The sequence below is a fragment of the Porites lutea genome, chromosome 11 (genome assembly GCF_958299795.1).
Source record: "Porites lutea chromosome 11, jaPorLute2.1, whole genome shotgun sequence".
In the NCBI taxonomy this organism is placed as follows: domain Eukaryota; kingdom Metazoa; phylum Cnidaria; class Anthozoa; order Scleractinia; family Poritidae; genus Porites; species Porites lutea.
The window spans coordinates 18,830,697-18,857,560 of record NC_133211.1 but is presented as its reverse complement, the minus strand read 5'-3'; the positions used below and the strand labels follow the sequence as shown (position 1 = coordinate 18,857,560).

Sequence of the window (26,864 nt, the reverse complement as noted above, 5' to 3'; positions counted from 1 at the left end):
TTATAGCAGTCGCACTGTAATGTGTCTGTGTAACAAAATTCGAGAATGTCCTTACGCATCATCTTGTTTTGTGGCTAATAAAATTAGACCTTATCTTTCGGCCTTTTAGTTCTCCGCAAAAAGAGGTCTTTAGAAGCTTAAAACGGATGGAAACTTTCTAAATTTTCCCAAACAACTAAATAATTTTCTTCTTCAAACATCTGTTCATCGTAGCCGAGAGTAATTTTCCGTTATGGATAGAAAAGCAACAAATATTAACCATTGAACTGTTAACCCCAAAGTTTCTCCACTCCGGTCATTGAGACTCTCTTAAACGAGCACTGCCAAGAGGGTGATCGGCTCCTGCTCCAGAATCTGACTACAATCACTGAACATGAACAGTTCTTTTTCAAATCAAGAAAACAGACTCGAACTAGCTTGCCAACAAACTCTCGGGGGAGAGGGCCAGGGGAGGGGGGGGGAAGGGCTCCCAAACCTCCTTCTGTCCCCGAGAGTATCTCGATCTTAAAAATATGTTATGTTGTCAACCAAGCTGCACATGAATTGTGTGGGCTTAAGAACAATATCTGCGATGGATATGACTTTGTGTCGGCTTAAAATAGAGAGAGATTTGTACGCATTTGCTGATGCATTACGGCAGGTGACCGGAATGCGTAGAAGCTGCTCCAGCATTGACTGACTGATCAGTTCCAAAAAAATTCCAAGCGTCCACGAATGGCGCCCGTCTGTCGGCCACACAGACACACACACACACAAAAAAAAAAGAAAAAAAGCACTTCAGGAGGTATGTTAAGTTACTTGGTGGTTAGATAATACTTCAATACAAAATGAGTTTTTGCCTCATAAATTTTCTTTCAAACTTTCATTGTATAACATTTTGAAAGAATAACAGGCACGCCTCGTCATTACCATTAGTGCTGATTTATTGAGATTAGACATCATGTACGGATTTTTCGATTCCTTTGACGTCAACAAAGCTGTCCTGCAATTTCCTGAAAACCTAAGCTTTCCTGGTCGTTTATAAATAGGCTGGTGGCTCCATTGTGGATCAACTTTATGAATTATGGCCTGCCCCTTTTATGGAAGAAAAGTGCACGTGCGACAATCCCGGAAGGTAATATGGGATATGATCAATACGCTGTTCCTGACAATGCAGCTGTCGAATCTTCTATAATAAATTGTTGCTTTTCTTTAGCATTCGCAAATATACGTCTATGGCCTCTCGTGACCGTGCCATTCGTTCAAATTTTTTGAAGAACAGTGAACTCAAAACCACCCACAATACCTTTCGGGATTGTCGTGTGCACTTTTTTCGAGAACCTTTCTCGACATAGCTGTAATTAATGGCTTATGACTTAAAAGTAACACTCCTAGGGCCGTCGAAATTTAGAAGCATGGTTTTCCATCAAGAGAGATTGATTTCCTAATTCTCTCTTGTTTTTCGTACAAATACTTCAGTGCAAATTTTTTAAATTTTTAAAGCTTCGTAAAATTTCTCCCTCTCACTCTCTTCGGTTGATTTTTACACTCTTTTCCTGTTTTCTTACAGCAATACAGGAATTCTGCTCATTTCACAACCTAGCCAATATTTAATTCAGTCCAAAATGGCTTAATAGGGCCGTCATCGGTTCAGAAATGTCCGAGAATTTTTAGATGATTTCAGCTGTGATTTTTCGAATGTTTTTTTAAGAATGGAAATTAGACGGGGATATTTAAAACAATGGTAAACTGGGAAATGTCAGTTTCAGTTTCAGTTTAAGTTTATTATTTTGCCATAAGGATGTACAAAAGACAAAATAATCTAAATATTTAAAAACCTAATGGCGAAGAAGCCCAAGGAAGCCAAATTATTACGACAAAATATTAACAGAATTATACATGCAAAAATCAATGACAGAACTACAGTAAATCTTAAAATATATTAGATAATCATATTATTCAAAGTTAGGCTAAAAAAGCAGAGGTAAAGAAAAAGAAAATAAATATTTATGATAAGAGGAATGCTTTTAGCTTACAGCAAAAGGAAGCGGTTCTTTCTGCATTTCGAATTTCAAAACTAAGAGAGTTGAAAAATTTAGGACATTAGAAACTGATAGAGAACTTTCTTATATTAGTCCTGCAATGTGGTAAATAAAAAAGCTCCGAACGTCTAGTGCCATAAGAATGCGGCTGGCTTATCACCAAAAACACATTACTGATACATAAATTTTCCTATTTGAAGTTTGTAGATACTCTCAAGATTCAGAATTCCTAAATTTTTGAATAAAGGGTCAGTGTGAACATTGAAAGCACTCCTCAACATTATTCTTACAACCTGTTTTTATATGAAATTAAGACGGAATATCCACCAGGAAATTGAGTAATTTTGATTTTCAGTGGACAAATTCTTGTACCAGAATAATTTAAAGAACATTGTATTCTTTTTACAATTTTTCAAGGGCTAAAGATGTAATAAATCATCTGTAGTAACACCAAAGAAAATTTCGCATGGAAGTCCGAGAAAATGACTGTCAAATTTCACGAGAATTGTGATTACACAGACAAAATTCTGAACATTTCATGTGTAAGATGTAATTCTGTGAAATTTAACATTCATTTTCTTGGGCTTCCATGAGAAATTTTCTTTGGTGTTACTTACAGATGATTTATTACAGCTTTAGCCCTTTCAGCCCTTTAGACACTTTCCTTGCAACATTATGTCTATGTGATTTCCATGTTAAGGTGGCCCGAACTTATATTTATATGCGCGTTGGTTATGTTTTTGAATCGCGTTTTTCGATAGGAAAGATTTAACCGATTTCTATGATGTTTGGCATCCTTAATAAAGAATGGTCGAACTTTAAGAAAATGTTATTTATCTTCTTGAAGGTATAAAAAGGTTTCAGATATCGGTATATATTTAAAACCGCATTTTTACAAAAAATGTCAATAATTTAGAAACCCTATGATAGATTTTTCTCTAACCTCAGCAAATAAGCCTAAGAGCTCTCTAGTTTTATATCTGCAAATTTGAAGTCAATCGTGACCGCAGATATATAATAAGAGTAACAGGCGACCTAACATAGAGCCCTGAGAGACTCCGCAAGTAATATCTAATGTAACCATTGTATTGCACAAATTTTTAACGTTTTCGACATAAAAGGTATCTTTTAAACCATTGTAAAGCAATAGCACGTACTCCATAATGTTCTAATTTGTCGAGCAAAATGTCATGATTTACTGTATCAAAGGCCTTGGATAGAAGTTACCTTCTTACTAGTATCAAGTACATTTGACCGTCAAATAGCGTATGTGTGTGAATTGACCAGATGGCGGAATTTCATATTGTACTCACTTTAATTTAGTGACGATATAAAATTAGTGACACTTAATTTTGGTGCATTTTAATTTAGCGATTTTAAGAAAAATCGCTAAATTCGCTAATTTAAAGTGTCGCCAAAATTTCCTGTAATAATGTAATTCAATCTCAAGCAGCCAATTGTAAATTGCCTATACGTAGTGAGATTTACAATTGTACAATCAAAAACAAAAATAAAGTTTCCATTATTATTTACATCGTTTTGCCTCGGGAGGACATCGAAAGATTAAAGAGGTTATGATGCTAATAAAAACTACCAGAGAAAGTGTCAAATTTATCGGAAGTAAAGTCTATTCAAGAGAGCTTTATAAATATGGCATAGTTATAATAGTTATCATTATGATATTATTAAAAATAGTAATAATATAATCGTAATAATAATAACAATCATAATCATAATTGCGTCTATAACAAAATGCTCGAATCTGATTGGTTTTTAAAAGCCCTTGATTTATTGCTTAATTTGGCTGCTCAACGGCACGAGAACACTCCAATTTGACCTGTCCGTTGATCAGTAGAGGCTGTTTGTAATCGTTCATGTGAAATCGGACAGTTAATCAGCCTATGAAAATCGAGCATCAAATTTTGCTAGCGAATAAGGTTTAACAAATTAGTCCATGCTAGCATATCAAAACTAATATTAAAAAGAAAACTTCAGTAAGACTGTTTCCAGCTTCAGTTTGAAACATTTGATTTTAAAAAAATGCAAATTAAAATGAGTTCATGCAATCGAGGCTTTGGAAGCTGTAAGCTGATGTAATAGGAATTTTGAATTAATTGGTCATAGGTCCTTGAGCCGTATCATTCAGAGTCTGAGAAAGACGAGTAAGACAAATTCATTTTTTCAGCCAGTCGAAAGTATAATTCTCGTCCCCTGAGTCTGTTTTTACTTTTAGTTAAGGTGCGGTGATACGGGCAGAAAATTTATGCAACTTTCCGCTTAACATTGTTGGAAATCAGTGTACCTCGTACAACTCGTTGCGAACAACCTGGCCCTCAACAATATATCTTTGTTTCAACTTGCAGTGTTTGTTACGCAAAGTCGAACTATATTAAGGGCTCTTCTACCTTATGCAAAAAATTAACTGCAACAACATCGTTCCTCGACAAGTTGAGAGCGCGGGTAGTAAAACAATAAACAGCGCTGTACAACTCGTAAGACTATAATGGTTATGCTGAGAGAAACGTTGCACCAAATTACCGCACCTCTAAGAGTGCCCTGCAACTGAGAATTGGTTCAAAAGCCCTCATCCTATAACCAGCCTCTCGCTAAGGTCTGTCGACACGATGCTTGGCTGTTCCCCGTTGAAACACTAAAGATGTACACTCATATTTTCGAAGTCGATTGACTAAAGAATAAAAATGTGCTATTTTCATTTTCTGAAAAGCCAGCTAAAAAACCAATAAACATAAATAAACTGGCGGAAGAGTTACCTCAGTACAGTGAGTGTGTAGGACTAATACTCGGGGTCTAGCATGCGAACATGCCCTCCGTTAGAAGGGGAAGGAGGGGTCCTAACCTCCCGCTTCCCACACCTTGCTTCTTCATTTCTCGCCCCTTTTTTCTTAGCTTCATCGCTTTAGCCCTTTTCCAATCGCGAAATATTAAGCATTTTCAAGAGCCATAAGGGCTCTTGGTATTTTGCATAATTCTCTGTCTATTTCTCCCGCTTCCCACTCTTTTAAAAATCCTTCCTCCCGCTTCCCGTACCCCACCCACCCCCTATTCTCCCGGTGCTCCCACCCCGCTGTCCTCTCCTGTCCTTTACATCCTCATATTTCTCTCTCTTGAAAAAAGGGCGCCTCATCTCAGGACACTCAGGGTCTGTATAATGACTAAGGAAGAAAGTAATAACTTTGTGCTGCAAACTGCCAGACCCGCCTTTGCCTTGGCTCGAATGAGCGTGATCAGTTAAACTGAGGTGGCAGGCTCCTCTTTAGAGGGTGAGGTAAAACATTTAAATAGTTTTCGCTGCATTCAACTAATAAACTGACAACGAAATAAAGTCGTTTTTATTATTCAGCTTGTTATGGATATTTTTAACTTCAATATAATCTGAGTTCTGGATTAGACACTCTCATGGAGCTGGCTTAGGTGAGAGATTGGAGGAGTTTTGTGATGAACATTAGCCGTCTTCGTGTGGCTTCGTCCGTCTCCTGTTCGCTGTGTTTGGCACTCTGGTGTTGATTTTTACAATCTCCAGCTGGAATGGCCCTTTTTCTTGTATAACTCTAAAAGATTAAATCATAAAATTCAAGTTCGGCAAATAAAATACTCAATGGGCTGTCCTGGCTGTAACAGATGACTCATATTTTAAGTAAAATGAGTTAACTGGCCAATGGGCCCTTTTCAGGTTAACATTTACTGAACACTTATATTGTTGGGCTGCAAATGACACAATGGGGCAAGAAGAACAGAACAGATAGAGAGAGAGCATCAATTGAAATGCTAATTTTCGTCTTTTTTTAAAGTCGCACAGCGACATCAATTGCGTCCTCTCAAAGTGTTTTTCTACCGTGTGACAGCGTGAAACTACAAAGGGCACATTTATTCTGCGAGCAGGCTCACTTCTGCGAATTCGAGGAATTGAATCCCCATACTGCATTTTGTGCATTTTGTTTACCCTCCCCGCCCTCCACCCCCCACCCCGAAAAAAAAAATTGCGTAAGTTTGCAGTTCTCCCAGGAAAATCAAACCCATAGCTCGTGCAAAATTCGGGGGGTGGGGGCGGGGGTAAACAGAGTGTTAAGGATTCGTAAATAGAGAATTTGCTTCTCAAGTTGACCTTATAAGGGATGACGTTTTAATCTTGCGACAGATAAGGCAAACATAAAATACAATTTCTTTAACGGATTACACCGATGAAATTAATTCTCAGTAATTTTTAAAGCTAGATTACGTTCTCGTTGTTTGTAGCCCAATCCATTTAGACAGATTCTAAACGCTAAGCGGGCACTTTTAATCCCCAAGTTCTCTTTATTTGTACTTGTACTGTATTATATTTTCCTTTTTAGAAAAAAGTATTGTTGCAACTTTATAAGGGCTCCCTCATATTTTTAAATATGCAAAACCCGTTATAGATCACAAGATCCATATAAGTAAATATATTGTACTAACAAGTGCTTAATTATGCTAAGTTCACGAGTAACACGTCAATCTTGAGTGGAGCCAAAATAATGGCGGGAAAGCGCTTCTTTAGATGCGAGTATACCGGACCCAGGGAATTGATTGGCCCGCACTTAAACAGACCGTTGTGTACTGCGTTTCGTTTTCACACGCAAAACCCGATCATAAGCCAAAAAAAGATTTACCGTTTTTCCGGCGAGTCGATACTGAATAGTTTGGTTGGTCACGTGATCGTATCAACGACAGTCTTCCCGCGTCATATAAAACATTATAAAACTAGACACATTCTTTCCCTATAAAACACAGAAGGATTTGTATCTTAGTCGGCTGGTCCGAACTAGGGCATTTTCTTTTATAATTACTGTTAAACTGAAAATTCGAATCTAATAGAATGTTTTACGTTTAAGCTGAAATCAAAAACAATTCTGACACGAACGACAGCCAAATCAAAAACAAGAATACTTCAACCATGTACGCCCTCTTTGGAAGAAGAAAAACAAGATCGGGAGAAGAAAAAGAGCATTCGCATATGCAGTTAGTATGCACATGTTGTCAAATGGTTTTTTCAAGAGACTGTGCCTCACAACATTTATTAGCGCTTTAAATTCCATTACTTCGTCACTTTTGAAATTCGAGCAGAAAAATATACTAACTTCTTTCATTTCTCAACAGGTCAGCTACAGGAACACGAATCATCAGCACCATTAATGAAAATAATTTGCTGAACAGTCCCATTTTATAAGTGACATAGTTTGATTGAAATCTTAAATTCCATACTGCCGTCTTGATAATCTGGCTGCCGGTCTCAGTCATGTAAGTCTTTGTAGAGACCCACGCCAAGAGTTTCGCTCTTGGTTTCGGCCAGCAGAAGAACTATTATGTTACCGTTGTTAGTCGATGAAAAAAAACATTGATACCCAGGACACTGTCTCAAGGAATTAGTCTGACATACTACTTGGTACAATACTTACGTTAAGTACTGAGCGTCCGGGCTTTTTTGGCAGTCTACCTCTATTCGACGGACGATTGAATTTCTTCCAGTTATAAGTAAGTTGTCCTTCTACTTGGTGGGTCTTCGCAATAAAGCATATAATTGTTGCCAGAAGAGCAAATAGGAGAAAACGAGTCATTGTCCGCTATTAAAATGACTGAACCCAGAGCAACGTAGTGTAATTCACTTGAAAAATGAATGACTTAAAACTGCGCAGCTTTTATAACACCTCAAACAATACTACGCATCGTGATGCGGCAGTTAGCATGCAAATTTAATATGTTTCGATAAGAACAATGACCTAGCGCCTCGGAAGTTGTATCTCTCCAGCTTGCTTTCTTTGGTTACACAGGGTCACTGCAACAAGTAGAAGGGACGAACGCCTTATTGACTGCGTGTTAAAGATTCTAAATAAGTGTAAACGCACTAACTAGTCCGTTTATCCTAAAAAGCGGCTTTTTAATCTCATGTCAATATTTTCAGGCCCGGTCGTTAATTTATGTCAGTTCTTGGAATTATGAATGTGGGTTGAAACGGTAGCTGTTAGAGAAGTGACAGCTCCCTAATCTACTGATAGGAAAAAGATTTTGTGTAATAATACTGCTAGTAACATGAACAGACCGAATGATTGAGAATTCGACGATCTAAGGAAGTGAGTAGATATAGTTGAGTGCCTTATATATATATATGAGTACAACAGACTGGTACTGTTGGATTCCCTTGAAATTAATATTTTCTTTGTTTGCGTGATACCATTAAAATAGTCAAACGTATTTGCACATTAATCTAATTGCTTCCTAGATGAGCTACTTAGAGGAGTAGATAAACTGAAAGGAGTGATAGTTATCTTTAAACTGTTGGTTTTTCACTTAAGGTAATCAGTACGCATTAGCTAAACAGGTGCCAACACTAACTTTATTACCCTAACGTGAACTATTCTACCGTTAATGCTTCAATAAGTATTTTAAAGATGAAGTTCTACTACGAGGACAAACAGATGCTCAAAAGCTACCTTTTTGTTAACTCCATCGACGATTTTCACAGACATCAGTTAAACTGAATCTGGAAGCTTAAATATGAGAATTTAAGCATTAGAAATTCAAATATTTCACTCGGAAGCTTAGTATTTTGCTATCTATTAAGGCTAGCAAAACGGATGTTAGAATGTTTTCTTTGGACTATACATATTCTTCCATTTATGTGTCTGTTTTGAATAATCTTTTAAGATAACCTCCGTTAATTTGTTATTTAATTTTACTGTCATCTTCAAAACGCTCGTCTTACGACTCTATTAGTATTGGTAAAAATACCTCTCCCCCAACATTCGACAAACAAGAAACATTCTTTATAGTAAATGAAAAAAAAAGCATCTTTTCTGGAGCAATGGAAAATAACTAACTTTTTTAACAATAACAAGGCAGCAGAGGCCATTTTTTGAATCTCCTTTGTTCTGTAAAGAGTACCAGAGGCAAAATATGGTACCAGAAGTAATTTTTAAACACCTTTATTTTGTATCGTCTTTTTGTGTTCTTATTAAAGTGGATCTGTTTAAAACGCGTACATCTATCTCAACTTACAGAGATCTTGTGTGGGTGATTACCCAATCACCATCTACTTGACATTAATTAATTGGAAAATAAAGCTTTAAGCAAGTAGACATTTTTTTTTCAACAAAATAAAAAAATAGGCCTTATCTGTTAGAATTGCAAACTTCGAAGTAGCTGTCTAGGATAAGATTTAATGTAACTTATCGCGTCGAGCTTTTCGTTCGGGACTAGTTTCTGTAATACTACCATTTTTGTATCTTAATTGTAAAATAAAAGTGAGTTTAGTTAAAGCTTGCAGTGCTCGGTTTTATTCTGTACTAGAAATACGCGTTTCGTAGTTCTCTTGGACGCGGAAAAAGGGCTGACAGTTGTGAATAAAGAGAAAAAACCCTAATACGAAGAATTTGTAGAGCCGCTTTTTTGGTCACTGTCTGGCGGAGAGAAGAACCAAAACTGCCCAAAACGTAGTTTTTACACGTCAAGTACTGGGCTTACTTTTGTTCCTCATGGTAACTTACAGCTTTCGAAGTTCGGGTGTTGTTGCTAGGCAACTGCAAGACACAAACACGATATTAAAGCAACCCGAGTTTTCACCTCGCTAAGCAATTAACGCGCGAAGCGAATTTCGACAATAATTCTATTCTATTGCAATATGTATCCTGGAAATAACATGATCCCAACAGTGGTATTAGTAATATCACCTTTCTACTCGCCTTTGCACAGTTAGTCTCACTTAATAGAGGCCGCTGTGGCTTATGTGGCTTTTACCTTTGGCGCGGGCCTCAGGTGGTGGAGGTCGTATTTGCCCTAAGCCAGTAATGATACTATTTTGTCTCGTGTTAAAGGCAACTTTGAGTGTCTCAAAGGTTATATCTTTGATACGAAGTACATCTTATCCCTCGTTAGGACTTTGTATTGCCTTTGCCATGCTTCGCTGTCTGATGCAGCAGGATCTGGAAGGGTATTCTTGGAACCCGGGATTTGACCGAAAAATAGAGCAAGATTCGTGAAAACGCAAAATTTCAGAAATTTATTGATGCGAACGGAATTTGGCCCTACTCGGGAGGTGGGATTCTCCAAAATCATGGCCTGGGATGCGCGCAGAACTGAGAAAGAAAACGGTATTCGGCATAAAAATGATGCGAGATTGTCGTGAAAAGGAGCGGGAATGTAGGGTCAGGAGCCCCCTTTCCAGTGTCTGATGCAGCCCAGCTTTGTCACACCTTAGCACAAAGTTGCAATTGATCAAAGGCAATTTTTCCCCGTACTATACTTGTACTAACATGAAAACTGTTTGTCAAAAAAGCTCTCTTTGGCTAAGGAAGGACAATGGAGGTAAAAAGTGGACTACAAAGGACACATCGCCTCAGTAAGGGAGTATAATCCAGTTTCCGAAATCCGGAAAATCTTTGCTTGTGAAATGGCATGTTTTTCATTTTTTTCGATTTTCACTGTTTTGGCGGGAAAATGGCGTCACAAGATTCACAGCAAAATAGAGAGGAGAAGTGTGACGTCACGTTACCATGGTAGCAAAATTTCTGGATCTCAACATTTTTTTCTTAATACGGACAGCCATTTGCGTTGTCGAACGATGTGAGAATAGTTTGAGTTACCGTTTTGTTCATGAGTGCAATCATCTACAGGAAAGTCATACGTGTCATTTTTTTTCGTTTTTTCTGCCATATTCGCAGGACCACGTTTTGATAAGATCCAGAAATTTTGCTACCATGACAACATGACGAAGCGACTTCTCCTCTCTATTTGAATTCCAACTAATGACGTAACAAATAGGTACGCTTTAAAGAGCACGACGGGATAGAAACTGAAGGTGAAAATTTTTTTCAAAAGCTCAGTTGGTTAAGTATTATTAAGCTTTGATTTTTGTACAAAAACAACATGCGATTGTTTAGCGCGTAATACAAAGTTCTCCCTTCCGCAAACTTCGAGCTCAAACGACTTAAAGCTATAAAAGTACTTGCTTGAGTGCAGTTTCAGATGTTCTGCTGCGAAGTGTCGTGACAGAGCGAAATCAGTACTTACGTTTGAACAAAACTGAATCAGCAAACACACAACATATATCAAGAATTTGATCGGTTTATATAACAGACAAACGGGCGCGGGTTTTGTTTGGTTCTGCGAACGTACCACGCAACAGATTTCAAGCTAAAGTTTCGTTCTCCATAACCTGGGACAAAAGAAACTGGGCTGCCGATTACGCAATCTGCGAACGATGTCTTTTTTCGTCTTTGGGTATTCTTTGGTGGCAAAAAGACGAGCCTATGTTGTAGGGAAACAGTTTTTTAAGGTCAAACGAGATCACATCATTCTACTTAAAAAAAAAGAGAATTGCACACTCTTAGGTAAAGTTGATAACGGGATAGATACAAAGACGTTTCATTAATGTCACACTCAGACATGAGTTTCAGTTGATGTTTGAAATGCAGAAACTTTGCTCATTTTAGCTGATTATGATGCGTATACCGTTGTATGTTTTTGAGATAACATCTTAATTACACAATACTCCCTCAAAAGCCAAATAAATATGCTTGTTATCACAAATAGTGGAGGCGGTATAATGCATTATTTCACCGGAAAGGCTTACTTGTGCTAAGTGCTTCGTTAATTTCAGTATCTCGAGGTTTGATAACTATGAGACGTTCTGTCGCAGATAATATTTCGTATTTTCATCCAGAATCTGAACTCATCCTCTTTCTACACAATAATAATTCAGCTTGAACCTTTGACAGGATAAAACTGAACAACTGCTTTAAAGCTACAGGTTACTGGAATTTTTTCCGTTTTAAAAGTTTAGTTTTAAGTTCTGTTTCGGTCTATTTGCGCTCAACGCAATTCTGCTTGGACGGAGAAAACATATGAACTTTATTATTTTGTACGAAATGAACATATCATATTGGCATTGACAACTGCTTGTAATGAATAAAATGCACAGGAAATCAAAAGTTACAGACTGGCTACACTCACAGGCGCGCTCTTGAAGTGAATTGGACGAGGGCACGTTCTTCCCTGCAGGGGCGTCGGATGTAACTCAGTGACTCATAGATTTGGCAACGTCTGCAAAATCTGAGGAAAAGGTTACATGGCTGAAAAATAATTCAAAATTACAATTAAATTTTTCGTTTTTTAATGTTTTATAAATTGAAATATAACCCTGAGTCTGAAGCTCATCAAAATGAAAAAGAAGAAGGAGTGTATGAGAGCGATAGATCCTACCAAACGCCAGCCTCTTAAAAGATGACGGTGATGAGCGACGTTTTGCTTTTTCGGTTAAAATTAAAAATTTCCTGTTATTTCGTCAGCTTGTATCAAACCAAACTATATGAAAAAATCACTCAAAATAGAAAAGTTATTTTAGTCATTGTTTACCGGAATAGAAATATAGCGTGTCACTTATGGAGCCTTATCGTCTGCGATGGAGCCTGGCAAGCAACCGACTCTTTTCGTTGGCTGATCAAGAGGCGAGAAAACAAATTGTCTTTTGAGTCTTCATTTGTATTTGCATTTTAAAGGAAGAGGAGGGGTGGCAATAAAACCTGAAGATTTAAGCCGGTAGACGTTTCATTTTGCTTCTACGGATGTTTAGTAAGAGACACGTCATGATCGCATGTCACAAAAATACATATATAGTAATAAAAAACAACAACAACAACAACACAGGGAAAATGTCACACCCAAAAAAAAATCGCTACCGAGACAAAATTTAAATTACAAAAACTCTGCTATCGAATCCACTCTCTAAGCCAAATGTTTTCTCGATTGTTTACGAAAGGGAATTGACAATGAGGCAACTTAAGCCGAGCTGGCAACTTGTAACTCTTCTGCACCATAAACTTAAATGTTCCAGGGGTCTCCATTTCTCTGTTTTTAAGAATTTGAAATAAGAATGCCAAAGAACTTGAAACGGGATTGTTGCCGTGTTATTTTTAGCGTATTGTATGTTTTTAAGGACTGACGGTTTACACGTACGTGAATGACCGGATTTACTTCAGAGAAAATTTTGACTGAAGTAAATTTTCCGCGGTCGAGAAAAGGTTAATAACTAATTTCCTTTCAAAATGTCACATTGCATTGTTGATTATTGTTGTCTTCTAAGTATGGACTGCTGTTTGTCTTAATTTGATATACCGGTCCGTAAAACCGGGGATGAACTAGTCTTTTAAGTAGCCCTTGACTCGTTCAGGAATGTCAGCTATTTCAAGGTATCACCTCGGACGTGATGACTTATAAAAGCGCATTGCATTCTCATATGATCCTAATTCTAAACGGATATTGTGATATTACCTCGAAGAACTCACCAAAAGCGCACAAACGTAGCAGTTTTTACCGTCTTCTAAGGCAAAATTATTGGTTTTTTAACAAGATATCGCTGAAGAATTCGGTGTACAATGGGTAATTGCCATATGGCGAGCGACAGAGAGGCAGTTGTCGTCTCAGGTGAGGCTTTTTATCCTCAGCTTGTTGTGTTTGCATTTTGAGAAGTCAACAAATATTCAATTCTAAATTTATTTCTTTTGGTACAAATAAATCTAAAGGTGTGCGGTTTGCTTAACTGATTAATGCCAATTCTAATATTAAATAACTACGATAATAAGCTGATACTTTTGAAAACAGGTTCAAGAGACTAAAGAATCCTAAGTGACGGAACCTTAGCTGCTCGGTTTCAAGATATTCAATTAAAGCGATTCGAGTTCCGCGATATAGTACATCGCTATTTTCTTGCTTTTGTGAGATCTTTTCGTCTCAGTTAGAACTTTTTATCAATTCCAACTATGTCTGAAATTTACATTACGAGGTCTACGAGCTGTGCTAGTACAAACCAATACAGTGTTATAGTTTTCCAGCGTTTTGGGGAACAAAAGACCTACCGTGACTTAGTGTTTGTCAATTGTCAGTGAACCCATTAACATTTAAAAAGGGGCAATAGGGCGTCGTTTGAACTGAAAACAAATAAAAATTTTTTCGAATTCGATCATGTATTAAGAATGTATGTTACGGACTAAGGGCACTTCCTTTAAGATCGTTTGAGTTTACTTAGTACGTTCCTTAGATAGATAATAAAGTTTCTTGAAATAGACTTTTGCATTCTTTACATATTTAGAGGCGATAAGTAAGTAGTACAAAGAGTGCATCAGCACAATATTGTAGCTATCGTTCTTTCAACATTGGCTTTAAGATACGCGGAGAAACCTCAGCATTGACAACATTTGTTGGATATTGTTATTAAAAGAACTTGAAAACATCTGTTGAAATAAATACTGAGTTTACACAAGGGAACAGGACCTTTATGTTCTCTTGATTGTACAATGTTCTTGTTCTGGATTTTAAGCGAATAGTTCATTTTCATTCCCTCCGTTTAGAATCACATATTTCAGATTCCTATATAAAAAGCTATATTAAAACATCTTTTGACCATAAAAAATCTGGATTCAGCGAAAAAAGGAGTTGTTCTTGCCAGATACTATCTAGCCTGCGAGCAAGCTCTCGGAGAGATACCGTGAGAAGTGACGCGCGAGCGTTACGCGAAAGGAGATGCGAGCGCGTTCTCTCGCGGCCCGTCACTTACCACTCGAAATAAAGAGGAACTTGCCCGCAGCGATGATACTTTCGCAAAAGACCCTCTGGTAAGCTGTTGCCCAGGAAAATGCTCCCAAGGGAACTGCGGAGAGAACCCTTCTTTCATTCCCCTTCTCCTGTCCCTGTCTTTTCAGGCTTTCTCGACTTTTCTCCCTCCCCTCCCCCTCCCCTCACGCCCAGATTGGTTCAGAGCCTTTTCAGAGGATGCCGTGTGCACCTTGGACCCAAGGGTCCTCTGATTTCAAGTCTGACGCTCCCAGTAATAATTTTCTGTGCTATAAACCTCTCCATTTCCTTTATTTCAAATTCATTTTTTTTCTTCACAGGAGGATGTTGTATTCCTAGGACTCAAAAATACAAGGCTGTTGCTGGAAAGTGGAAATGTTTATGGGCCTGGGCGGGTCTAAGTAAAGTCGAAAGGTATTGTATACGGGTCCTATAATACCCTCATAATAAGCAGAAAACCAGAATTCAAACAGTTACACTTTTTTTTTTCAATATCATCATGAATATTACACATTATAAATTGCTGTAAGGTATACCTCTCACAGAGCAGTCAAGTGTATAGCATTGGAATCGTTTTCAAAATTTAAATTCAATTTAATTTTACGTTCATTTCAGTTATCATGCATATGCCCTGCTAAAGTTTATAATTCTATTAATAGACAGTTGAGGTGAAGAATTGGGCTCCTTCGTTGTCTCTTGTATTCTAACTGAGGCGCCGGACCTCTTTGCAGGCTGACCAAATTCACATAGCTTGACTTATGAACAATCATGCCATCCTTGATACTACACACTAAACCGCCTTATAGCATATATATGTATTATTTCCTCTTTCACTTACAACATTATTTCCACAGGTTAACTTTGGACGTGTTAACATTTAAACACGTTTTCAAAAATGTGAGGACGGCGCAACGAAGACGTGTTTCTGTATCGATAATTGTCGATGTACAAATCATGCAGGATCTGCAACATTTTGCTCGAGCAAGCGATTATTTCCTGGGAAAAACAAAGGACGAAATAGGATCTGTTATTCTAAACGTGCTGGAGACGCATCTACAGGACATTTACGGAGAGTTGGCTGTAAAATGTATTAATGAAGGTACGAATAGAACATAATGAAATCAAAATGACCCTTTCATTCTCAAGAGTGCCCCAACAGAATAGTGACTACATTGCATTCATAGAAAATAGGGCCATTTGAGAGAACGGAGGAAACCCTGGAGTGGTACTCACACCACAAGATTTTGCCCAAGAGATAGAAACTAGAACTACGTTACAGAACAATTTAAAAAAGTAGGAATTGAAGTTAAGGCATCGGACTTTTGCGAACTTGCATCCAGCGGCAGCTTTTTTTATTGTCTTCCATTTTCGTTTCTTTTACTTACATCGCTGATCTAGCCTCATTAGATAGAGTTTATTCGTGTTAAAGCCACGACTGCAAACATTTTTGCTACAGTAGCGAAAGCTTCACATTCACAAATAAATTGCATTTTTTTTTCAGATGCCAATCACTTTGCGCCACGAGTACAAAAAGCAGCGACACCCGACATGTGGGACCTCGGAGTGTTGATTCATAACTTCTTCATTATAGATGTTACTCGGGAGGAGATGATATGAAAATAGCACTGAATCATTATTTGATGTATTGGGAAGAAGAAACTTATTTACGTTCAGTCAGTTTTCACTAATTTAAGCCTCGTTTACACTAATGCTTTTTCGTCTGAAAACGCATACATTTCGATGCGTTTAGGCCTTCTGTCGACACCAGTGCGCTGAGTGTTTTCATCGAAAACGCATCGATTTGAAAACACTCTTGAAAGTGGATCAAATGAAAACGCATACATATCTTATTAGTGTGGATGGTCGAACACGGTCGAAGACGTGCATCAAAATGAAAACGATGACCGAAAATATCGCTGGTGCGTGTGTTTGTAGCGTGCGCATAGAGTTCAACTTACGTCACGACGTGTAATTCTATTGTTTTCGAACGTTCTAGCCTGGACAGTAGAAAAGGCTTGAAATCGATAGTGTGGACCCGAATTGAATATGCGTTTACCAAAACAACGAAAACGCATGCTTTGAGAGCAGATTAGTGTGGACAGGGCCATGTGGTAAGATAGAAAGGTAGAGAGGTCAAACTGCACGACATTTCATTTCCAGCGATATGTAAAATAGTTACAAAGCCAGGAATCAAACCTGGCCATGTCTAAGCATTTCTACGCATGAATGAGCCTGTGATGTATGTGATCAACGGTGCAAGAAGTCGAGAAAAAAGTCGGGAGAAAAGTCGGGATTAAAAAGGGCGAAAAAAAACAAGAAAGGAAAAATCGAGCACAAAATTTGCGGGGCTCCGTATTAATGGGACTAAATAACCCATGCACCTTCTTGAATATCGCTACACCATTTTTCATCGCTGAAAAAAAGCGGTTTTCTTGTAGAGGAATACTAGGTTAAAAGGACGGTAGCCTCAGTTTAAACAGCAGCTCACGTATAATTATATTCGAACGTCATCTTGCATTTAGGACATCAAGTACAAATCGCCCGACGTACTACAAACCAGGTCTTTCAAAAAGATCATACAACCTTTATCCTGGATTTTTTACCATAATAATTAGCTCACTCTTGGTAAACGTCGAATCCATTATTGTGTTTTCCTTTATATTGGCCTTAAAATACAGTACTCCCGTCGATGTATATATGGAAACCAAAACGCTGACGTGCGTTTGACAAATATTTATTTTTGGCAATATGATATAACCTGTATATGTATATATTATGTATAAATTAAACCTGGAGAAAGTTATTTCTATACAAGACAATAATTTAAATATTATTATTATTACGGCAATAATCATCACGATACATGGTTGAATAAAATTCAAATGAAAAGCTTTATACAAGATCTTATCATTTTTGTGAAGAGTCATATTCTCCTGGCGCGTACTCCTAGAATTAACTTTGGTAACGTCTAATCAAGATCAGGGAGAGTGAGCTTCAGGTCTAATCACTAACTATGGTCTAATGAAGTCCTACGTTTGAGATATCAGAATAACATTGGTTAACTTTATAACTGAACTGAAAAGAAGAAGAAAGAAAAGGAAGAAAAAACGGGAATGCATAACAACAGGGCTTAAAAAAAAAGAAGAAAAAAAGTAAGATCCCATGCCTACATAGGCAGCCCAGGCTCAATGAGAGTTCGTCAGAATTTGATATTTATAGGAGAATGGGATGTATGAGAATAAACAAAATACGTTCTTAATTCCCTTTTTGAAAATATTTGAACAAAAAACTACTCACCTTTTTTTTTATCGTGAGTTTTACAGTCAGTTCGCTTCTAAAGTTTGAATCTAAAACACCGGAGGGTCAGTCAACAAAGATTTATACGGGGAGGCTCCGCCCCGAGGTCCAACAAGTTACCCTTTTATACACCATTTTTGAAAGAAAAGGTACCCCTTAATTCGTATACCGTCCATTGACAAATGGTACCCCTTTCACATACCTAGTTTAGAACTTTACACCCCTTTTAACGGCTGGAAATACACTGTCTTTAAAATGTCAAAAAATCACAAAACTAGAAAACTTTCTCGACCATATATTACTCTGTTGGCCCTTTCTGTAGCATTTTTACCGTGACAGACGAAATGACAAGTTTCCCTACCCTTTTATATAATTCAACTAGTGAAATCGCGACCCTTTCATATATCTGAACTCTGAAAAAGGTAAACCTTTCTGGCAGAGCCTCCCCGTATACGTTATAGTCCATTATAGGGAGTACCCTCCCCACCCCCCACACCCCGTCCCCCAGAGTCTAAAACTCACTAAAACGCACAAAACGGCTTCGAAATAGCCTGCGAACCGCAGATGTATTTCCGGTCGTCGCTTCTCTCCCTCCGAAATTATTTATCAGAATTATTTTTCGGAGGAGGAGAAGCGACGACCGGAAATACGTCTGCGGTTCGCAGGCTACTTCGAAATGGCTGTGCAAAAAAGGCGAACTGACGGTAAAACACAAACTAAAGAAGAGTCATTTCTATTTCGAATCTTTCAAAAAGAGGAATTTAGAACCTTTTACATTCTCTCATAAAATTCAAATTCCATTTACAGTTGTGGACTTAGTATCCTAGCCTTCGAGTGAATGTGAGTCTGACGATGACCTTGTTTTGATACAAACCTCCTTTGCTTTGTTATGGAAAGCATCCTTGAAAAATACTACAGTTGTTAGCATTAGAACAACTTGATTTACATAATGAAGCAAGAAGGTTTGTATCAAAACAAGGTCAACTCGAGCCTCGCTTCCACCTCGGCGTGATGCTGCAACGTCGTGTGTCATAAATAAGTGATTTATGTTTCGCGGCAAAGACCGCTGAATCAATATACTCGGAGAGCTCTCAAAGAAAGAGTCGACGAGTTGTAGAGTCGAGATAGGAAAGGTTTTAATAACAGTTGATAAGGGTAACCAACGAGGAGTTCAGGAAGTTGTGTGCGAGATGGGAGAACCCAAAAGGTTAGTATTTTAACAGACTGTCTTTCCTGCATGTTAGAGGTATAAAGAGAAACAAAAAAAGGTTATGTTCTGTAGCTCATTGTTGTCAGTTGTCCTTCGGTGTGAATACTCCTGGTAAGTGTGGCGGTAACGCAAGACATCCACGTTGTGAAATCTCGTGGCTTCTTTAGGATAAAATTCGAGGGCATGTGTTAAATTTGGACTAATGTTACTGCACTGATTGTCTAACCTGGCGCTTGCAAGCAATAGAAACTACTGTATTCATCCCCACAAAAAACTGCTATAAACAAAGAAGTATAATAATTTGGTAATCTTATACTTGTAATGTGCTGTAAGAATAAGTTATCAAATGCCATAGAGAAATGTCCTCAGGTTTGGTACCACCAATAGTGGTTAACCATCCTGCTAGGAGAGCCTTTCTTTCACTTCCTTGATTTTGGCGTACTTGAGAAAGACTCTGCTTGAATCAAGTACAATCATTGTTGAGCATGCGTTGGATGTTCCTATGCACTTGGTGTAGTGGGCTCAGTCATAACCATTGCTGTATCAATAAACGGATGCTACAGTCGAAAAAGCCACAAAGCAGTTTGACGAGAGAAAACAAGATTGACTAGCCCGGAAGTTTGGGCTGCGGCGACCTCAGTGGCTTGACGTGATTCAGGAAGAGCCTCCTTTTCAACCTTCTCTTTCAAGAAAACAAAAGGAGCCTGTGCTCACAGGATGGTGGCTAACAGGATAGCCAATTAAATTACCCTGATACAAATGGTGTCCTCAGAATTTACCCCTGCCTCATGTTACTTGAAACAAAATTTCATGACAAAAAAACTATGGTACATGCATGAAGTACCTGAAAATTATGTACTTTCAGCCTTAATTTCAGCATTCGTGTATTTTAAATACAGTCCACCTAGCCTGTTAGAGCAGACACCTTTTTCGGCTGTTGTTTCACTCAGTGGGTGAAAGTTTGAAATCAATGCTGGGGGAAATTAGTTGATGAAATGTGATATACTTTACCAGGTAAAGTATATTTTTAGAGCAAATGTCCTAAAAGAAACCAAGAAAGATGTGATGAAAGCAGGCTTGTATGTTATACTTTAGGTGTACTTGATTCAATTATTTATTTCACTTTGACTTCCAGGTATGGGCTCATAATTCCAAGCAAAAAGTCTGGGAACAAACCCATAAAGAAGCTAGCAGTCTTTGGGAATGACTCTAGTGATGATGAGGTATGCTTTTTGACACTTACGTAGCTTTTTTGTAACTAACAGAGTTGTGTAACAACATATACGCCAATATGTTGCTTTGGTTACCGTGCTATAAACCATAGACTGTATCCCTGTTTGGGAAAATAATAACACATGCAGCCTATCATATTCTCACAATAGACCTTATTCACGATACCCACCATCTTTGCAGGCAGTCTTTAGGATCGATGGGATAAAAGCAATGTTACATGGTATTTCAAGGGGCAAATAAGTGATAAAATTTGTAATCGTTGTAGTAATCCCTGTCGAGTTTATATATTCTATCTTTATATGAGGCAATGATTTAATAGTCATGCAAAATGTCCAGTTCATTTTTTGACAAGATTTACATCGTTGTTTGCTATAAGGACATTTACAGTCGCTTCTGCATCCAAAAAAGTAACAATGGTGACTTCCACCCATAATTTACCATTATCATCTTAAAGATGAAAAGTTCTTAATTTTCTGTTGTCTAGAATAGACAAACTCAACCATGATTTCTTGCATTCACAAATTTTTTCCCTTGTTTGTCCCCTGAGTAAAACAGGAAATTGCTTTTATCCCATCCACGTGCACAGATCGTGGATATCATGAATGAGGTCAATTACTAAAATGCTTGTGGTACTCTAATATTTCAACCACGGCCTAGGAAACCTAGACAAATTTGGAGTTTAGTGTAAATTCAGAAAGAACTTCTACAGTAGTTATTGCTCCGAACAGCCGAAAAAAGCGTACTTTTAAGTTTACATGTATTATTTTTTGTTCAAAAATATATTTCTCTGTTTCTTATTAGCTTAATAGCCTCCTAATTTTGCGCCTCCTTCTTGGATTAGTTGAACTGAAATGTTAATGTAAATATATAATTAACTGTTACGAATAATTTCCATAGGATAGCGCTCACAAAGAAGTGAATTTATCGCTAATTCAAGAGGCTCAAAAGAAGAAGCAAATGAAGCAGGTAAAGAATATATAATTGCATTCTGTTCATCTTAATGTTATTGCTAATTACTGTAAAATCCCAGTTATTTGGTTTGAAAGCAATGTATACAAGTTTTAAATAGTTTTAATACAGCAAAAAATGATCCTCTGCTTGGCTGTATTATTAATATTAAGGTGAAATTTGATTTTTTTTTCTAATTTTAAGTTTAAATCATCGTTTTCTCTTAAAAGTGTTAAATAAAATAAGATTTATTTTGAAGATTAAATTTGGCCACATCAGTGTAACATATCTCTATAATAAAGAGCAACTTAGGGGAGGGAGGGGGGCTTACAGTGTGACTACTCAAACTGGGACACTTGAAAGAAGTAATAGTTGCACTGTAAAAGACAATGGGGACTTAATAACTGTCTTCCCCTAAAATTGGGGAGGTGGGGTGCGTATCAGAGGGCTTAAAACTTGGATTTTATGCTATTACTCCTTGGAAATTGAATACATTGTTTTTCTTTGACATTAGACACAGATTGAAATCCAAAAAGCACTACGTGAAGATCCAACTGTATATGAGTACGATGCTGTTTATGATGAGATGGAAGAGAAGAAGAAAGCTGCTAACGTAAAAGTTCCAGAGAAAAACAGAAAGGTACACATGTTTATTTATTAAGCCCCAAGGCTTATATTTTTCAAAGACCCTTTTAGAGGGGCTTATCTACGGAGGGAAATTTGCGTTTCAAAACTGATTGGGCTAGCCTTATAGTTGGAAGGAAATACTGTTTTTGCTTTGTATTACTGTGTATTTGAAGGCAATTTTCCAAGTACAAACCCCAGGGGGGCTTATATTTGGAGGAGCGATTTAACGGAGGGTTTTTGCGTTACCGGTTTGGGGGGCTTATATTTGGAGGGGCTTATACTTGGAGGAGCTTATTTTGGGAATTTTACGGTATTTAATCGCGTTTACCATGATTATAATGCTAAAATAAGACTAGGAAAAAAAAATACATTTGAACAAGTCACAAAAACGAGAGACGAAGATGTGGGACACACAACAGACCGAGGCTCAAATTAAGACAGTGTTAAGCAATACGTTTAAAGTAACTAAATTGAATGAGCTTTGTGCGGCACTTGGGAATTAGTAAGTCTTGATCAGAGCTGTTGCGAGTGAGACGAATGCCTGTAGGCTTGACGTAATCATCTACATGGGTAAACGTGTAGTGGCCAGCGCGACAAAAAAATTAAGTCTTTCACTTCATGCCAGTATGTTAACGGTAGCAGATTGAGGCGAGAAAGGCGCTTGTGATAAGAAATATCCTCTTGCCACTGCGTGTTTAAGATGAATTTTGATGCCCTGCGTTGAAGACTCTCTATTTTTGTTATACTACATATCGTACTGGGAGCCCATACCTCGCAAGCATAGCCATGATATCTTACAAACGTGAGATATAGTAATCTCCTATGGTCTGTAATGAATGACATAACACTATTGCCGCGCAAAGATGCGAGCATCCTATTGGCCTTAGCTAAGATAGTGTTAATGTGAGTGTCCCATTTGAGGTCCGGCGAGATATTCACTCCGAGGTCTTTTACTTGAGTGACGTGTTTAAGTGAGTTGTTGTTGTGCATGTGCATGCATGAGGAAAATTTCATGAGGAGAAGCCAAAGAAAATCCAGTGTGGTGACATGTTTGGAACATGGTCTGATGGAAAACGTCTATTTTCTTCCTGAATGTCTCCTTTTAACTTAAAAGAGCCGTGTCACGAAAGTTATCGAATTTCAAGCAGTGGGAACTGCCACCACTATAAAGTGCCCATTGTAGAGAGGTGTAAACAAGAGTCAATGTATGGACTGTCCGCATAAAAAGTGGCCGTTGTAGAGAGCTGGCTGTTAGTGGAAGTTCGACTTAAAAAAAATTTGAGTGGTGTGAGATCTTTCGTTAGTATACAGCTGTTTCGAGCCAAAGGTTGTCGGAAAAAGTGCACGCGACAATCCCGAAGGGTATTGTGGGTGGTTTTCAGTTCACTGTTTTTCAAAGAAATTTCAAAGAATGGCAAGAAAGGCCACCTTTGTTTGCGAGTGCTAAAGGAAAGCAACAAAAGTAGGTTCGAGACCTGCAATGTCAGGAACAAGTGTATTGATCATATTCCATATTACCTTTCCTGATTGTCGCGTGCACAGTTTTTGCGACAACCTTTCTCGAAATAGCTGTAAAAATCGTTAACCTTTTGGAAATTTGCAAAACTGTAGCCAAAGTACATAGAGGGTCTGCTGAAGTCTGCTGCAGCCCGGAAAAGAGAGTATGAGCGCACAGTGGAACGACAAGTACAGAAGGAAAGAGAAAACGAAGAGGGACAATTTAACGACAAAGAAGCTTTTGTTACTGAGGCGTATCCTTTTTTTTAAAACGTTACTTACTGGCTTAGGCTACAAGCAGTGTCTTTTCTTTTGTTGTTTTCACCTCGGTAAGTTACCCTGCGAACAGAGTCTCCTTCGATCTTCCTGCTAGCAGGGTACTAGTAAGACTGTTTACAGTCCTATTTTTCTGTAAGATCGTCGAGATCGAGCGCTTTGCGTTACGGGCTGCCATCTTTCATGAGTGTCAAAACTACTTAGGGGGCAGGGGGCGGTTTGGGAGGAGCTATTTTCTCGCCTGCCTCCCCTTAGAGCTATAATCCCCGACGCCCGCTGTCTCGGTACATTTGAAAATCAAGATGGCCGACATTAACGGTAAGACGCGCTATATCTCAACGATCTCACGAAAAAATAGGGGACTGTGAACAGTCTAGCAGGATACGGTAATTTGGATAAATTGCAAAGTTCTTATCGTTAATTGTAGTTCACACGTTTGCGTTCTCGAGTATGATGCAAGAAAAGCTTCGGTAAAACGGACAACCCAAATTTAAACGTGCAACTTGTTTTGCAATATTGCTGTAAAACATTGCTGAAAAACGAGTTAAAAAGTTATGTTGCGTGTTTTACCAACCACGTTCAAACCTGTCTTGCAACAAATAGGGTTCGGACGGTCAAATGTACTTAGCATCATTAGCCCTAGTCACTGAGACTGTAAGCCTGCCTTGATTAATATCCGTAAGGCGACTTTTTATGTTGAAGATTTGCAAAGGAACGAGGGAAAAAATATCGGCTCTATTTTGTTTTTCCTTTGCCCCGGCCTATTACTCCCGCGCGCCTCAGTCTAACATCTTTCACCGCCGAAAAAAGGGAAATTGCGACTGGGCACGAGCATGAGCCAACTTAACCAACATCAAACTTCTGCCGGTCAGCCGGTATTGTTCCTTGAATGTGAAGCCTGAAGGAAACTGCACACTTGACGCCTTGTCTTCATTTGAGTTTTTTCAACGGCGTTAATGAAGGCCAAGAAATTGCAAGGAATTTATAACACTCACCTTTCTTTGTTCTCGGTTGTTTTATTCTTGACGCAATTTACTTCAGATTCCGTAAGAAAATGCAGGAACAGGCAGAGGAGGAAGAGAGACTCAAACGACAAGAGGCCATTGATGGTGAGCCTAAGTATTGATGGAAAGCGAAGCATTTTAGTGGATAATTGGGTCGGACTTTTGATCTGGAGGTCGGCCCGGTTCATGCCGATTGTTCATGTAGTATTGACACGAGATACCGTAAAATTCCGAAAATAAGCCCCTCCATGTATAAGCCCCTCCAAATATAAGCCCCCCAAACCGGTGACGCAAAAAACCCTCCGTTAAATCGCCCCTCCAAATATAAGCCCCCCGAGGGCTTGTACTTGGAATATTTCCCTCAAATACAAAGTAAAACAAAGCAAAAACGGTAAATTTACCTTCAACTGTGAGGCTAGCCCAATTGATTATGAGACGCAAATTTCCCTCCATAGATAAGCCCCTCCGAATATAAGCCCCTCCAAAAATAAGCCCCTCAAAAAGGGCCTTTGAAAAATATAAGCCCCGGGGCTTATTTTCGGGGCCCCGGGGCTTATTTTTCTCATTGCCGTCGCCATCGTCGTTGCTTAAGATCTAGAAACGTCATACTACCGAAAAGAAGCTCCCTTCACATGGGCGTCGTGACTCGAGGTGTGCCTTTAAATAACAGCTACTAAGAAAAACTAGAGAGGATGTGCAGGTGTTCGCTTTGACCTCCAGCTCAGCCACGTTTTGTTTACTTTTGTTATTTCCACTTCTGTTTCGCCCAAAGAATGAATTAGAAGGAAACATTATTATGGCCTTTGAGCTTGCGGCATATGACTCTTCGCTTCTCGCGGTCTCAAATGAAGACCTATTCTTGACCCCAGTGCCTTTCAGCCTGCCCTCTATGCGCAAAAGAGCTCTGGGGCCGACATTAAGCTCGTAGGGTAATGATTTTCTGCCACTACATAACAAAAAGTGCATATGGAAGGTCCCACGGAGACCAATCGTCAAACTTTATTTTTTAGTCATGCACAATTAGTTTCATCCTTTGGCGTGTTTTCGCAATTATAAAGAAGTTGCACTACACCCATTTCTACATTTGGCTTTTATATTTGTTGTTGATACCACGGATAGAGCTGTTCCGTGGAAACCAATTAGTCCCTGTCTTAATTTGTTGTTGTTGTTGTTGTTGTAGCTGCCAATGATGTGACGAAGCAGAAGGATTTAAGCCTATTTTATCGGAATCTTTTAAACCGGAACGTTTCACTGGGAGGCTCATTTACCGCCGACAATGCGACAAAAACAGTTTCACATGAGGAGAAAAATAACAGAGGCAAATCAAAACTCAAGGAAGGAGAGGCGACTCAAGACACATTTGATGATAAACAATCTGAAAAGCATAAAAATAAAGATGACAAAAGGCATTCAACAAGTGAGGAAAGCTCTCGTGGAAGTAAAGGACGCCCGAGTAGTCCCAGACATTCAAGACATCAAGATCATGGTAGGCGGAAACGAAGAGATAGTGAAAGCGACGAAGATGGACGAAAACAATCGTCAGATTCGCCCGAAAGGGAACGACGGCGACACAGTGACAAGGAACGGCATGATAAAGAACATCGTAAAAAGTCGAGTCATTCCGAAAGACACCGATCAAGCTACGATGATAATCGACACTCAGATCATAGTCGAACCAGCCACGATGATCGACGAGAGAGAGATCGTAAACGCGATCGTGGTGAACGGGATCGCAAAGAAATAGACTCGGCGGAAAAAACTGACAAAGAAAGCGGTAACGTCGACCAAAAACCTAAAGAATCAAAAGAAAAGGTGAAAGAAGAAACTGTTGGCAAATTCGCTAAACGAAGTACAGATGAGACTGTTATGTCTGCTAAAGAGAGATATCTCGCACGCAAACGTGCGCGTGACGCTGAAAAGACTACTATGCGAAATGACGACAGCGACATAGAATAAACTGTTGTCAAATACTTAATTTTATTTCTCGCCATACGAGTAAGGATGGACAAGGGACTAGATTTAAGAAGTCGCCACTGTAGAAAGAAAACACAACTTTTAAAAAGTTTCAAACTTGTTTTCCACCATTGGCTGTGTTTCTAGAGTCTGAGAACTAGCTGATAAAAAAAGTAGAACTGAATGAGATACGTATAC

General features: G+C 38.5%; 2 protein-coding genes across 2 annotated transcripts; both read left to right on the top strand.

The window, feature by feature from the left end:
* The first annotated feature begins 13,278 nt into the window (after window positions 1-13,278).
* Window positions 13,279-16,628, top strand: LOC140951784 (flotillin-2a-like). Its single transcript, XM_073401133.1, has 4 exons — window positions 13,279-13,475; window positions 14,942-15,035; window positions 15,476-15,720; window positions 16,123-16,628. Exons 1-4 carry the CDS (start codon window positions 13,427-13,429, stop codon window positions 16,236-16,238), a joined length of 504 nt encoding a protein of 167 aa, XP_073257234.1. The 5' UTR covers window positions 13,279-13,426; the 3' UTR covers window positions 16,239-16,628.
* A 2,414-nt stretch (window positions 16,629-19,042) lies between these two features.
* On the top strand, window positions 19,043-26,829 carry LOC140952335 (uncharacterized). Its single transcript, XM_073401755.1, has 7 exons — window positions 19,043-19,125; window positions 20,264-20,351; window positions 21,259-21,327; window positions 21,824-21,949; window positions 23,548-23,687; window positions 24,751-24,818; window positions 25,894-26,829. The coding sequence occupies exons 1-7, from the start codon at window positions 19,109-19,111 to the stop codon at window positions 26,667-26,669; spliced, it is 1,284 nt and encodes a 427-aa protein (XP_073257856.1). The 5' UTR covers window positions 19,043-19,108; the 3' UTR covers window positions 26,670-26,829.
* The last annotated feature ends 35 nt before the right edge of the window (window positions 26,830-26,864 follow it).

Excerpts from the sequence above, each read along its gene's own strand:
- LOC140952335 (XM_073401755.1), top strand. Across the intron at positions 23,688-24,750 it reads GAAGCTTTTGTTACTGAGGC|ATTCCGTAAGAAAATGCAGG; the intron begins GTATCCTTTTTT and ends AATTTACTTCAG. Across the intron at positions 24,819-25,893 it reads ACGACAAGAGGCCATTGATG|CTGCCAATGATGTGACGAAG; the intron begins GTGAGCCTAAGT and ends TTGTTGTTGTAG.
- LOC140951784 (XM_073401133.1), top strand. The coding sequence starts at position 13,427 with ATGGGTAATTGCCATATGGCGAGCGACAGAGAGGCAGTTGTCGTCTCA. Across the intron at positions 15,036-15,475 it reads GGTCTAAGTAAAGTCGAAAG|GTTAACTTTGGACGTGTTAA; the intron begins GTATTGTATACG and ends TTATTTCCACAG. Across the intron at positions 15,721-16,122 it reads TGTAAAATGTATTAATGAAG|ATGCCAATCACTTTGCGCCA; the intron begins GTACGAATAGAA and ends TTTTTTTTTCAG.